Source organism: Helicoverpa zea, chromosome 8 (genome assembly GCF_022581195.2).
Source record: "Helicoverpa zea isolate HzStark_Cry1AcR chromosome 8, ilHelZeax1.1, whole genome shotgun sequence".
Classification (NCBI taxonomy): domain Eukaryota; kingdom Metazoa; phylum Arthropoda; class Insecta; order Lepidoptera; family Noctuidae; genus Helicoverpa; species Helicoverpa zea.
Window position 1 is genome coordinate 4,399,365 of NC_061459.1, and position 12,084 is coordinate 4,411,448.

The 12,084-nt window shown below is 42.1% G+C and overlaps 1 protein-coding gene across 1 annotated transcript in view; it reads right to left on the minus strand.

Moving 5' to 3' along the window:
• The window catches only part of LOC124632742 (phosphatidylinositol 4-phosphate 3-kinase C2 domain-containing subunit alpha), a 37,838-nt gene that overhangs the window by 12,455 nt on the left and 13,299 nt on the right, over window positions 1-12,084 (minus strand). The window contains exons 12-20 of the mRNA XM_047167700.1: window positions 6,023-6,236; window positions 4,962-5,166; window positions 4,279-4,491; window positions 2,801-2,919; window positions 2,233-2,411; window positions 1,563-1,729; window positions 1,072-1,205; window positions 656-744; window positions 71-244 (exon numbers count right to left, since the gene is read on the minus strand). Of these exons, the coding sequence (XP_047023656.1) occupies window positions 71-244; window positions 656-744; window positions 1,072-1,205; window positions 1,563-1,729; window positions 2,233-2,411; window positions 2,801-2,919; window positions 4,279-4,491; window positions 4,962-5,166; window positions 6,023-6,236 (1,494 nt within the window). The remainder of the gene's footprint in view (window positions 1-70; window positions 245-655; window positions 745-1,071; window positions 1,206-1,562; window positions 1,730-2,232; window positions 2,412-2,800; window positions 2,920-4,278; window positions 4,492-4,961; window positions 5,167-6,022; window positions 6,237-12,084) is intronic.

Consider the following 12,084-nt stretch of genomic DNA (forward strand, 5'->3'; position numbering starts at 1 on the left):
TCCAGGATTGACTGATGACAGGGCTGTTGGTTTGTATGGCTCCATATACACTATAGCTACAGCAGCTTACCTTGACGAGCAGCTGCTGTCGCAGTAGCGTGTTGTGCAGGTTCTCGCCGCAGACGGCCAGCAGCGCCCGCAGCAGCAGGCGGTAGCGCCACGTGGCCGCCACGCCCGCGTCCGCCGGCTGGGCCTCTGCAGCTCCCTCCTCTAGTGTGATGCCCAGGAACTCTTGGTTTGGACCCTGGAGAAGGTACAAAAAGGTCTAACCAATTTATGACTGACTGAAACTCCTATGTTAATGCGGGTATTCACTAACAAAGCTACTCCCAACGCGGTTACTGGCTCCGCGGGTTTGTTTCATGTCATCCCGTAGGAGCATGTGTGTGCACGCGCAAACAGAGCCGTTTGTACAAAATGATTTAACAACGCTACTTTATCCATGACAAGCGCATGCCCGCGACAGAGTAAGCAAGCGCACGGCGCGGGCGTCCGCTACAAACAATTTAATCTTTATCAAAACGCCCAAGATCCTATCTAAGCACCAACCGCGGTAAACGCTGTTATATACTCATGTCCTTCTCAAAAATATATTTATTTAAATATCTAAAGTAAAACACGAATCCAGAAGAACATCTACACTGATTTCACTTACCTGAGGTACATTTGGCAATGAATGGACTAGCAGCCAAAACAATCGATGTGCTACCGCCGGACTCGCGAGAGCGCGAGATAATAACAGTTCTGAAAACAAGGAATAATTTATATTTATATCATTTCACAATATACATGAATAATTATAAAATTGAAACGATCAGTAGTTAATAATTAGAATCAATGGGTTACTTATTTTCTATTCAGTAAGAAAAATACCGACAAAATTATTTTTAAAAGACATCCAAGTTTTCTGATTCGTTTAACCCAGAACTATTCTGTTTTACCCAGATTTCCACCCGAAAAAAATATTTGGCTGAGAAAGAGAGATTAAAGGGAGTATCCATTACTTACTGGTGAGGAGGTCTAAATATATCCTCAAAAACACCTGTAATTTCGGTAACACTAATAACTTACCAGCAACAGGACTGGCCTCATATGTTTCATGTCGTAACGCCTGAATGAGTTGCGGCATAACGCGACACAGATCATCGTCTGACATCTCGTTGATTAGACGAGTTGCGGTTTCACGGACCGCCTCGTCTGGGAAACTGGAATATTAAGTATATTTATAGTATACATATTAACATCAAAATCTTCCTAGCCATTCTCTTGTTGTGATGCAAGATTTGCAACTATACAACTGTTTCAAATCAAATGCATTTGAAAGCCGAAAAATATAATGTGAAAACCAATTTTTTTAAGTAGACACGATATTTTTAAAGGCACAGTTATGTATCGAAATGACATCATGAGAATTCGGTAAAATTGAATGAAAAAGAAACTTTTTTCGATTTCAGTTTTTCTTTTGGCTAATAAAAAATTATGAAAGGATGAATGAAGTTAAGAAGATATGTGATTGATTGGTTAAGAAATTGGATTGATTGTAATGGTGATCACAAACTTACCAGGGCAACAGCAAATGCATGGCGTTCAACGGCGAAGGTTTCTCCCAAACGTTTAACAACGCGATGAGTTGTTGTCTATGTTCGCCGTACCAGTTGGTGGCCGCCATCAGCACGAGAGGCAACGCGCCCGCCAGTTGTACTAGGTATTGACGTTTTTCCCACATTATCTGGAAAAGACAATTCCGTATATTAGTTAATTTATTCCCTAAATGATAAATACACGTTAAAAATAATTTGGTTATTAATAATAAAAAAAAAAAACAAATAATAACTATCAAAACTATGTATTATCGACATAGTTCTTACTGAAATTGAATCTTAAATCCTACTTATAACACTTTCGTGGACACTTAAAAATGCCCTGCAAATATACGCCAGATATAACTGATTCACAACTAATACAAAAGATTATAAAAAGAAATTGGTGAATAAAAAAAATGCAATTTCTAAGGTAGGTTACGAAATCAAGCAGGGGTTGCAGGATTTTCTAAAAGAGTTACAGCGAACTCAAACAGATAGGACTCTAGATAGAACAAAGATTTAATTTTATCCAAATAAGTCAAACACCCTCCAGCTACTTCAACACATAATTAATAATAATACATAAATAATTTCTCCACATACCAAAAAAATTTCAAATTTCAAAAATAATTAAAAAGTAAAAACCCACCTCTCTACATTCACTAGGCATCCTCTGATAGGCGCCCTGTTCTATAAGATGTAACAGCTGCGACTGCGTGTGTCCGTCCAAACTGTCGAACTTGGGCAACTCTTCGCGGGTCAACGTCCTCTGTCGACCTTCCTCGCCGTTCGTCCATTTTACACCCGTGTGCGCGTAGAGGGGGATTTCTGAAAAAATATATTGGTTGTAGTGTTATTGTTTTTCTTTGCAATGTTTTTGGCACTACAACAAAATTATGTGTACACATCAACACAACGCGGTACAACTAAAACTGCGTTATTAGGTAGCTTAAACGAGCTATACTTATTAATTAAATTGTAACTCATTTTAACTTTTTTTGAAATGTGTAACTTGCCATTTGATAGCATTTATCACAATCGGAATACCAGCCCCAAATCTTTTTGTAACAAATAGAAGTGACGTACGGTTGTCGTTAAATGACTTTGACGCTGGGCATTAAATGGCTTAATTCATAGGAACAAAGTTATTTCACAAGACCTGTCATATTTATTCTTTTAAAATGCAAACAAAAAGCTAGTAAATAATGCCAACTCACCAATATTAACAACGGGGAATGTCCCTGCTGGAGAGTGCATGGGATGCGGCGCGGGGCCGATGCGTCGGTCACAATACACGGGCCACAGAGGCAGCACGTAGTTACCTGATGCTAACATACTGGAATCATAAAAATAATAAATGTGTATATTGACCATCAAGAGCAAAATAAATAAGATTTTTTTTTGGGGGACTTCGCTAACTGAACATAAATTCAGTTAAATATAGGATATACTGACCCACTAAAATGCAAAATTAATATGTACTACATTTACACATGTTTAACATGAATCAAAAAATTCAATATTTCTACTAAAACTAACATACATATTTTTATTTTAGTACACGGTAAGCTAAGCCAATGATTAACGCTCAATCCTCCTCCATGTAAAAGTAGGCCTGTGCCCAAGAGTGGGACAATAAAAAGGCTGTAACAGTAACGGTAATCAAAGCAAAGAGTTTTACTACAATAGGCATGATGACAAATTTTTAAATACCTTTGTATGATGTAGGTATACGTCTATTTTATATGAAAAATTATTAATTTTAAGAAAATGCGAAGTTTTTTTATCAAATAATTGCATTTTTCTCTGTCCACTTTGAATCCGGCGCGAAAACGCTTGTCAGTGTCATGTCGTCACTTGTGACGTCACGACTGAAATTACAAGACGCAAGTAAACAACGCTCGTGCAATAATTAAGTTTTTTGTGTTATTAAATATGAATTCGAAAGTGCATAGGTGTTGTGGGGTCCCCCAGTGTAAGAACACATCCAAAACAACTCCTGATAAGTTATTTATTGTGTACGTTCCTCACAATAAAAAAATACGAAACAAGTGGCTTAAACTTGCAAGGCGAGATTCAAAAGCAATATTGCCCAGGGTACAACTTTATTTTTGTGAAGATCACTTTGATGTAAGTTATTACATAGTTCTCTAGATTCTAACATAGAAGTTTTTTTAATTAAACTAATACACTTACATGGAAGTTTTTTTTAATTAAACTAGTATACTTACATGGAAGTTTTAACATTTCTAAATTCAGCTGAACAAAAATCTTTATTTGATGCCAAAAACTCTCCCAGCATTATGATATCAATTCTAGGCAAATTAGCGCTGTTTGCCTTGATAAATCCGGGCTCCATAACTCGTGTTATAAACAATTAATTAATTAAAAACAAAGATCGCAGTGGAAGTTCACATAACGAAATGTGACGTTCGCGCGCTTTCGCGCGAGTTGTTTTGAGAAATGACGTCACGAGCTCTGATTGGCGTTCAAGATATCATGGCGGATTGCCTTATTTCGTAATTTTATTTTATAAAAATACATATTAATCACATTATTAATAAAGAAAACAATGCGCGTTTTATATTCCAAGCTTCAAGTTTAATTTAATAAATATATTATTTTAATGATTTTTGATTACTGTCATCATGCCTATTGACTTTTACTTAAACATTATACTGTATCTGATACTTACCCATCATAATCAAACATCTGTATAGCAGCCCAGCCGAGCTCCACTAAATCATACTGTACATCATTATTCTCATCAGTCTCCTGGCTGTTAGCCTGGTTGTTCTCAGTACTCTGGTGCTGGCTGTCCTCAGTCCGCTGGGAGCGGCCGTATAACGTGATGACTAGGCGGGACTCGCGGGGTAGTGTGTTCACTGGCACATCTTCTAGGTTCAACCTGGAGATGATTAAAAGGATGTTATGTGATAATGGTATTTATTTATATGAGAGGTAAGATGTAGTATTTGCCTTTAGAATTGATGAAATAGACAATTCTGTTTTATAAAACTAGCCTATCGACGACGTTTTGTCAATCTTTTCTATTCGGGAATCTAGAGCTTCTAGGGACTTACTCAAACATATACTAAAAAAAAACATCAATATCTATCCAACCATTTAAATAGAGTTCAGTGACAAAAGGCACGTAAATACAGATCAGAGGTAACAAAACATTATAAAATCTTATAATACATTTAATTTTTACCGTTAACACATTCTGAAGACAGGATAAATAGAAGATTAGTCGACAAGAACTCGATTTTTAATTTAGTGAAGTCGGGTACCCCCTGCTCAAATAACATTCTACTACCATATCTACTCACCAGGTATCAAAAATACTCCAAGCGTATTATAGTGACCCCTACTTACCAAGTATCAAAAATAATCCTCGGATAGAAGGCAGCGCTCTCTATCCGCGACGGCTGTGTGACGTGCAAGGTCTTCAGCGGGCGGGTGCCGTAGTACACTTGCGCTTGGAACAGGTAGTCCTCGTGGCTCCAGCACAGTGGGAGGCAGTGGACCGCTTCGATGCAGAATAGGGTTGTTTCCGATATTGTGTGCGCTGGTATTGCTTCTGTAAATAGTAATGATGTGTTGTTGTATTTTTTTTTTTTTAATATTTTAGCCAGTGAATAATTGTCATAAATTGACACGACAATATGTACGTTACACTCGTTTTACAATATAGGTAGCATATTAGCATAGTTTGGTATCGGATGAGGCATGAGCTCTGGTGGGTAAACTGAGCTATATTTCGGAATGCACATTCAGTGTGTATGACAATATGACATCACTACAAAATGACGCAGTACAGCGGGTTAAGTTTTCGACAGGTTTCTGAGAGATTTTATATTGTTAAGGTTAACTTTTCTTACGCACCGTAAGGGGAAACATTTCAAACCTAGGCTGTGGGATTTCCCACAAAAATGACCTCCGTCATTTTTGACAATTCCTCTGACTTTATACTTACCGGCAGTATTACTAGGCGTCAAATAATGGGTATCAGTTAGATTGAAGTCCAGCAGCCTGGTCCTGCCATACAGTGCTAGTAGTGCTCTTACAGCGTCTCTGACGCGAGCACAATGTTACGCCACGTGCTCGCGACACCACGCAGTACGGACCGTGATCCGCGAAAGGGTAATGTGAAGATTTCTCACTCAAAAACAATTGTCAATTTTTCTATAAAGACTTGATACTTACTGGCAGTATTACTAGGCGTGAGATAATGCGTGTCCGTCAAGTTGAAGTCCAGCAGTCTGGTCCTGCCATACAGAGCTAGTAGTGCTCTTACGGCATCTCTGACGCGAGCGCAGTGTTGCGCCACGTGCTCGCGACACCGCGCATTACGGACCGTAGTCCGCGACAGAATAATTTGAAGATTTCTCACCCAAAAAAAAATGACAATTCTTCTATGACGACTCTATACTTACTGGCAGTATTACTGGGCGTGAGATAATGGGTGTCAGTCAGGTTGAAGTCTAGCAGTCTGGTCCGTCCATACAGCGCCAGCAGTGCCCTCACAGCATCTCTGACGCGAGCACAGTGCTGCGCCACGTGCTCGCGCCGCGTGGCGCCGCGCAGGGAGACGGCGCAGTACGGACCGTTGTCCGAAGAGATCTCTGGCGTCATGCCGTTGTTGTTGCCCTGGGGAATAAAAAAAACATGGCTGAAAATTAAAGAGAAAATAACTTAGAACCAGGACAAGAACATAGGACACACTCTTTACCCCACCCAGGTACGGAACGGATGCAGGTGAAACCACGAGCGTATATGCCATCTAAATTGGATTAGTAATTTTGCTGCACCCTACCCTAATACCTATTGAATACTCCGCTCGATCAATTTTGGTGGAACTTTCACTAGCAACTGATGTAATAAAGAATAAAATAGGCAACTTTTATCCAGCTTCAGTAAATAGTTCCCATTAGACTCGGATATTAACTGCGAAGAACACCTAATAAAATATACCTAGTTATTCTCACCTGTGTAGTACAAGCCTGTGCAAAAGCGTTCAATGTATGAGTAACGTGTAATGTCTCGACGCCGCCCGCCAGTGCACAGATCGCCTTGACGGCTTGGAACACGGCCTTAGACAAACTACCACCCAACACGGGTGAAACCACAGAAACAGCTAAATATGTATAAATAAAATATACCTAGTTATTCTCACCTGTGTAGTACAAGCCTGTGCAAAAGCGTTCAATGTATGAGTAACGTGTAATGTCTCGACGCCGCCCGCCAGTGCACAGATCGCCTTCACAGCTTGGAACACGGCCTTAGACAAACTACCACCCAACACGGGTGAAACCACAGAAACAGCTAAATATGTATAAATAAAATATACCTAGTTATTCTCACCTGTGTAGTACAAGCCTGTGCAAAAGCGTTCAATGTATGAGTAACGTGTAATGTCTCGACGCCGCCCGCCAGTGCACAGATCGCCTTGACGGCTTGGAACACGGCCTTAGACAAACTACCACCCAACACGGGTGAAACCACAGAAACAGCTAAATATGTATAAATAAAATATACCTAGTTATTCTCACCTGTGTAGTACAAGCCTGTGCAAAAGCGTTCAATGTATGAGTAACGTGTAATGTCTCGACGCCGCCCGCCAGTGCACAGATCGCCTTGACGGCTTGGAACACGGCCTTAGACAAACTACCACCCAACACGGGTGAAACCACAGAAACAGCTAAATATGTATAAATAAAATATACCTAGTTATTCTCACCTGTGTAGTACAAGCCTGTGCAAAAGCGTTCAATGTATGAGTAACGTGTAATGTCTCGACGCCGCCCGCCAGTGCACAGATCGCCTTGACGGCTTGGAACACGGCCTTAGACAAACTACCACCCAACACGGGTGAAACCACAGAAACAGCTAAATATGTATAAATAAAATATACCTAGTTATTCTCACCTGTGTAGTACAAGCCTGTGCAAAAGCGTTCAATGTATGAGTAACGTGTAATGTCTCGACGCCGCCCGCCAGTGCACAGATCGCCTTGACGGCTTGGAACACGGCCTTAGACAAACTACCACCCAACACGGGTGAAACCACAGAAACAGCTAAATATGTATAAATAAAATATACCTAGTTATTCTCACCTGTGTAGTACAAGCCTGTGCAAAAGCGTTCAATGTATGAGTAACGTGTAATGTCTCGACGCCGCCCGCCAGTGCACAGATCGCCTTGACGGCTTGGAACACGGCCTTAGACAAACTACCACCCAACACGGGTGAAACCACAGAAACAGCTAAATATGTATAAATAAAATATACCTAGTTATTCTCACCTGTGTAGTACAAGCCTGTGCAAAAGCGTTCAATGTATGAGTAACGTGTAATGTCTCGACGCCGCCCGCCAGTGCACAGATCGCCTTGACGGCTTGGAACACGGCCTTAGACAAACTACCACCCAACACGGGTGAAACCACAGAAACAGCTAAATATGTATAAATAAAATATACCTAGTTATTCTCACCTGTGTAGTACAAGCCTGTGCAAAAGCGTTCAATGTATGAGTAACGTGTAATGTCTCGACGCCGCCCGCCAGTGCACAGATCGCCTTGACGGCTTGGAACACGGCCTTAGACAAACTACCACCCAACACGGGTGAAACCACAGAAACAGCTAAATATGTATAAATAAAATATACCTAGTTATTCTCACCTGTGTAGTACAAGCCTGTGCAAAAGCGTTCAATGTATGAGTAACGTGTAATGTCTCGACGCCGCCCGCCAGTGCACAGATCGCCTTGACGGCTTGGAACACGGCCTTAGACAAACTACCACCCAACACGGGTGAAACCACAGAAACAGCTAAATATGTATAAATAAAATATACCTAGTTATTCTCACCTGTGTAGTACAAGCCTGTGCAAAAGCGTTCAATGTATGAGTAACGTGTAATGTCTCGACGCCGCCCGCCAGTGCACAGATCGCCTTGACGGCTTGGAACACGGCCTTAGACAAACTACCACCCAACACGGGTGAAACCACAGAAACAGCTAAATATGTATAAATAAAATATACCTAGTTATTCTCACCTGTGTAGTACAAGCCTGTGCAAAAGCGTTCAATGTATGAGTAACGTGTAATGTCTCGACGCCGCCCGCCAGTGCACAGATCGCCTTGACGGCTTGGAACACGGCCTTAGACAAACTACCACCCAACACGGGTGAAACCACAGAAACAGCTAAATATGTATAAATAAAATATACCTAGTTATTCTCACCTGTGTAGTACAAGCCTGTGCAAAAGCGTTCAATGTATGAGTAACGTGTAATGTCTCGACGCCGCCCGCCAGTGCACAGATCGCCTTGACGGCTTGGAACACGGCCTTAGACAAACTACCACCCAACACGGGTGAAACCACAGAAACAGCTAAATATGTATAAATAAAATATACCTAGTTATTCTCACCTGTGTAGTACAAGCCTGTGCAAAAGCGTTCAATGTATGAGTAACGTGTAATGTCTCGACGCCGCCCGCCAGTGCACAGATCGCCTTGACGGCTTGGAACACGGCCTTAGACAAACTACCACCCAACACGGGTGAAACCACAGAAACAGCTAAATATGTATAAATAAAATATACCTAGTTATTCTCACCTGTGTAGTACAAGCCTGTGCAAAAGCGTTCAATGTATGAGTAACGTGTAATGTCTCGACGCCGCCCGCCAGTGCACAGATCGCCTTGACGGCTTGGAACACGGCCTTAGACAAACTACCACCCAACACGGGTGAAACCACAGAAACAGCTAAATATGTATAAATAAAATATACCTAGTTATTCTCACCTGTGTAGTACAAGCCTGTGCAAAAGCGTTCAATGTATGAGTAACGTGTAATGTCTCGACGCCGCCCGCCAGTGCACAGATCGCCTTGACGGCTTGGAACACGGCCTTAGACAAACTACCACCCAACACGGGTGAAACCACAGAAACAGCTAAATATGTATAAATAAAATATACCTAGTTATTCTCACCTGTGTAGTACAAGCCTGTGCAAAAGCGTTCAATGTATGAGTAACGTGTAATGTCTCGACGCCGCCCGCCAGTGCACAGATCGCCTTGACGGCTTGGAACACGGCCTTAGACAAACTACCACCCAACACGGGTGAAACCACAGAAACAGCTAAATATGTATAAATAAAATATACCTAGTTATTCTCACCTGCGTAGTACAAGCCTGTGCAAAAGCGTTCAATGTATGAGTAACGTGTAATGTCTCGACGCCGCCCGCCAGTGCACAGATCGCCTTGACGGCTTGGAACACGGCCTTAGACAAACTACCACCCAACACGGGTGAAACCACAGAAACAGCTAAATATGTATAAATAAAATATACCTAGTTATTCTCACCTGTGTAGTACAAGCCTGTGCAAAAGCGTTCAATGTATGAGTAACGTGTAATGTCTCGACGCCGCCCGCCAGTGCACAGATCGCCTTGACGGCTTGGAACACGGCCTTAGACAAACTACCACCCAACACGGGTGAAACCACAGAAACAGCTAAATATGTATAAATAAAATATACCTAGTTATTCTCACCTGCGTAGTACAAGCCTGTGCAAAAGCGTTCAATGTATGAGTAACGTGTAATGTCTCGACGCCGCCCGCCAGTGCACAGATCGCCTTGACGGCTTGGAACACGGCCTTAGACAAACTACCACCCAACACGGGTGAAACCACAGAAACAGCTAAATATGTATAAATAAAATATACCTAGTTATTCTCACCTGCGTAGTACAAGCCTGTGCAAAAGCGTTCAATGTATGAGTAACGTGTAATGTCTCGACGCCGCCCGCCAGTGCACAGATCGCCTTGACGGCTTGGAACACGGCCTTAGACAAACTACCACCCAACACGGGTGAAACCACAGAAACAGCTAAATATGTATAAATAAAATATACCTAGTTATTCTCACCTGCGTAGTACAAGCCTGTGCAAAAGCGTTCAATGTATGAGTAACGTGTAATGTCTCGACGCCGCCCGCCAGTGCACAGATCGCCTTGACGGCTTGGAACACGGCCTTAGACAAACTACCACCCAACACGGGTGAAACCACAGAAACAGCTAAATATGTATAAATAAAATATACCTAGTTATTCTCACCTGCGTAGTACAAGCCTGTGCAAAAGCGTTCAATGTATGAGTAACGTGTAATGTCTCGACGCCGCCCGCCAGTGCACAGATCGCCTTGACGGCTTGGAACACGGCCTTAGACAAACTACCACCCAACACGGGTGAAACCACAGAAACAGCTAAATATGTATAAATAAAATATACCTAGTTATTCTCACCTGCGTAGTACAAGCCTGTGCAAAAGCGTTCAATGTATGAGTAACGTGTAATGTCTCGACGCCGCCCGCCAGTGCACAGATCGCCTTGACGGCTTGGAACACGGCCTTAGACAAACTACCACCCAACACGGGTGAAACCACAGAAACAGCTAAATATGTATAAATAAAATATACCTAGTTATTCTCACCTGCGTAGTACAAGCCTGTGCAAAAGCGTTCAATGTATGAGTAACGTGTAATGTCTCGACGCCGCCCGCCAGTGCACAGATCGCCTTGACGGCTTGGAACACGGCCTTAGACAAACTACCACCCAACACGGGTGAAACCACAGAAACAGCTAAATATGTATAAATAAAATATACCTAGTTATTCTCACCTGCGTAGTACAAGCCTGTGCAAAAGCGTTCAATGTATGAGTAACGTGTAATGTCTCGACGCCGCCCGCCAGTGCACAGATCGCCTTGACGGCTTGGAACACGGCCTTAGACAAACTACCACCCAACACGGGTGAAACCACAGAAACAGCTAAATATGTATAAATAAAATATACCTAGTTATTCTCACCTGCGTAGTACAAGCCTGTGCAAAAGCGTTCAATGTATGAGTAACGTGTAATGTCTCGACGCCGCCCGCCAGTGCACAGATCGCCTTGACGGCTTGGAACACGGCCTTAGACAAACTACCACCCAACACGGGTGAAACCACAGAAACAGCTAAATATGTATAAATAAAATATACCTAGTTATTCTCACCTGCGTAGTACAAGCCTGTGCAAAAGCGTTCAATGTATGAGTAACGTGTAATGTCTCGACGCCGCCCGCCAGTGCACAGATCGCCTTGACGGCTTGGAACACGGCCTTAGACAAACTACCACCCAACACGGGTGAAACCACAGAAACAGCTAAATATGTATAAATAAAATATACCTAGTTATTCTCACCTGCGTAGTACAAGCCTGTGCAAAAGCGTTCAATGTATGAGTAACGTGTAATGTCTCGACGCCGCCCGCCAGTGCACAGATCGCCTTGACGGCTTGGAACACGGCCTTAGACAAACTACCACCCAACACGGGTGAAACCACAGAAACAGCTAAATATGTATAAATAAAATATACCTAGTTATTCTCACCTGCGTAGTACAAGCCTGTGCAAAAGCGTTCAATGTATGAGTAACGTGTAATGTCTCG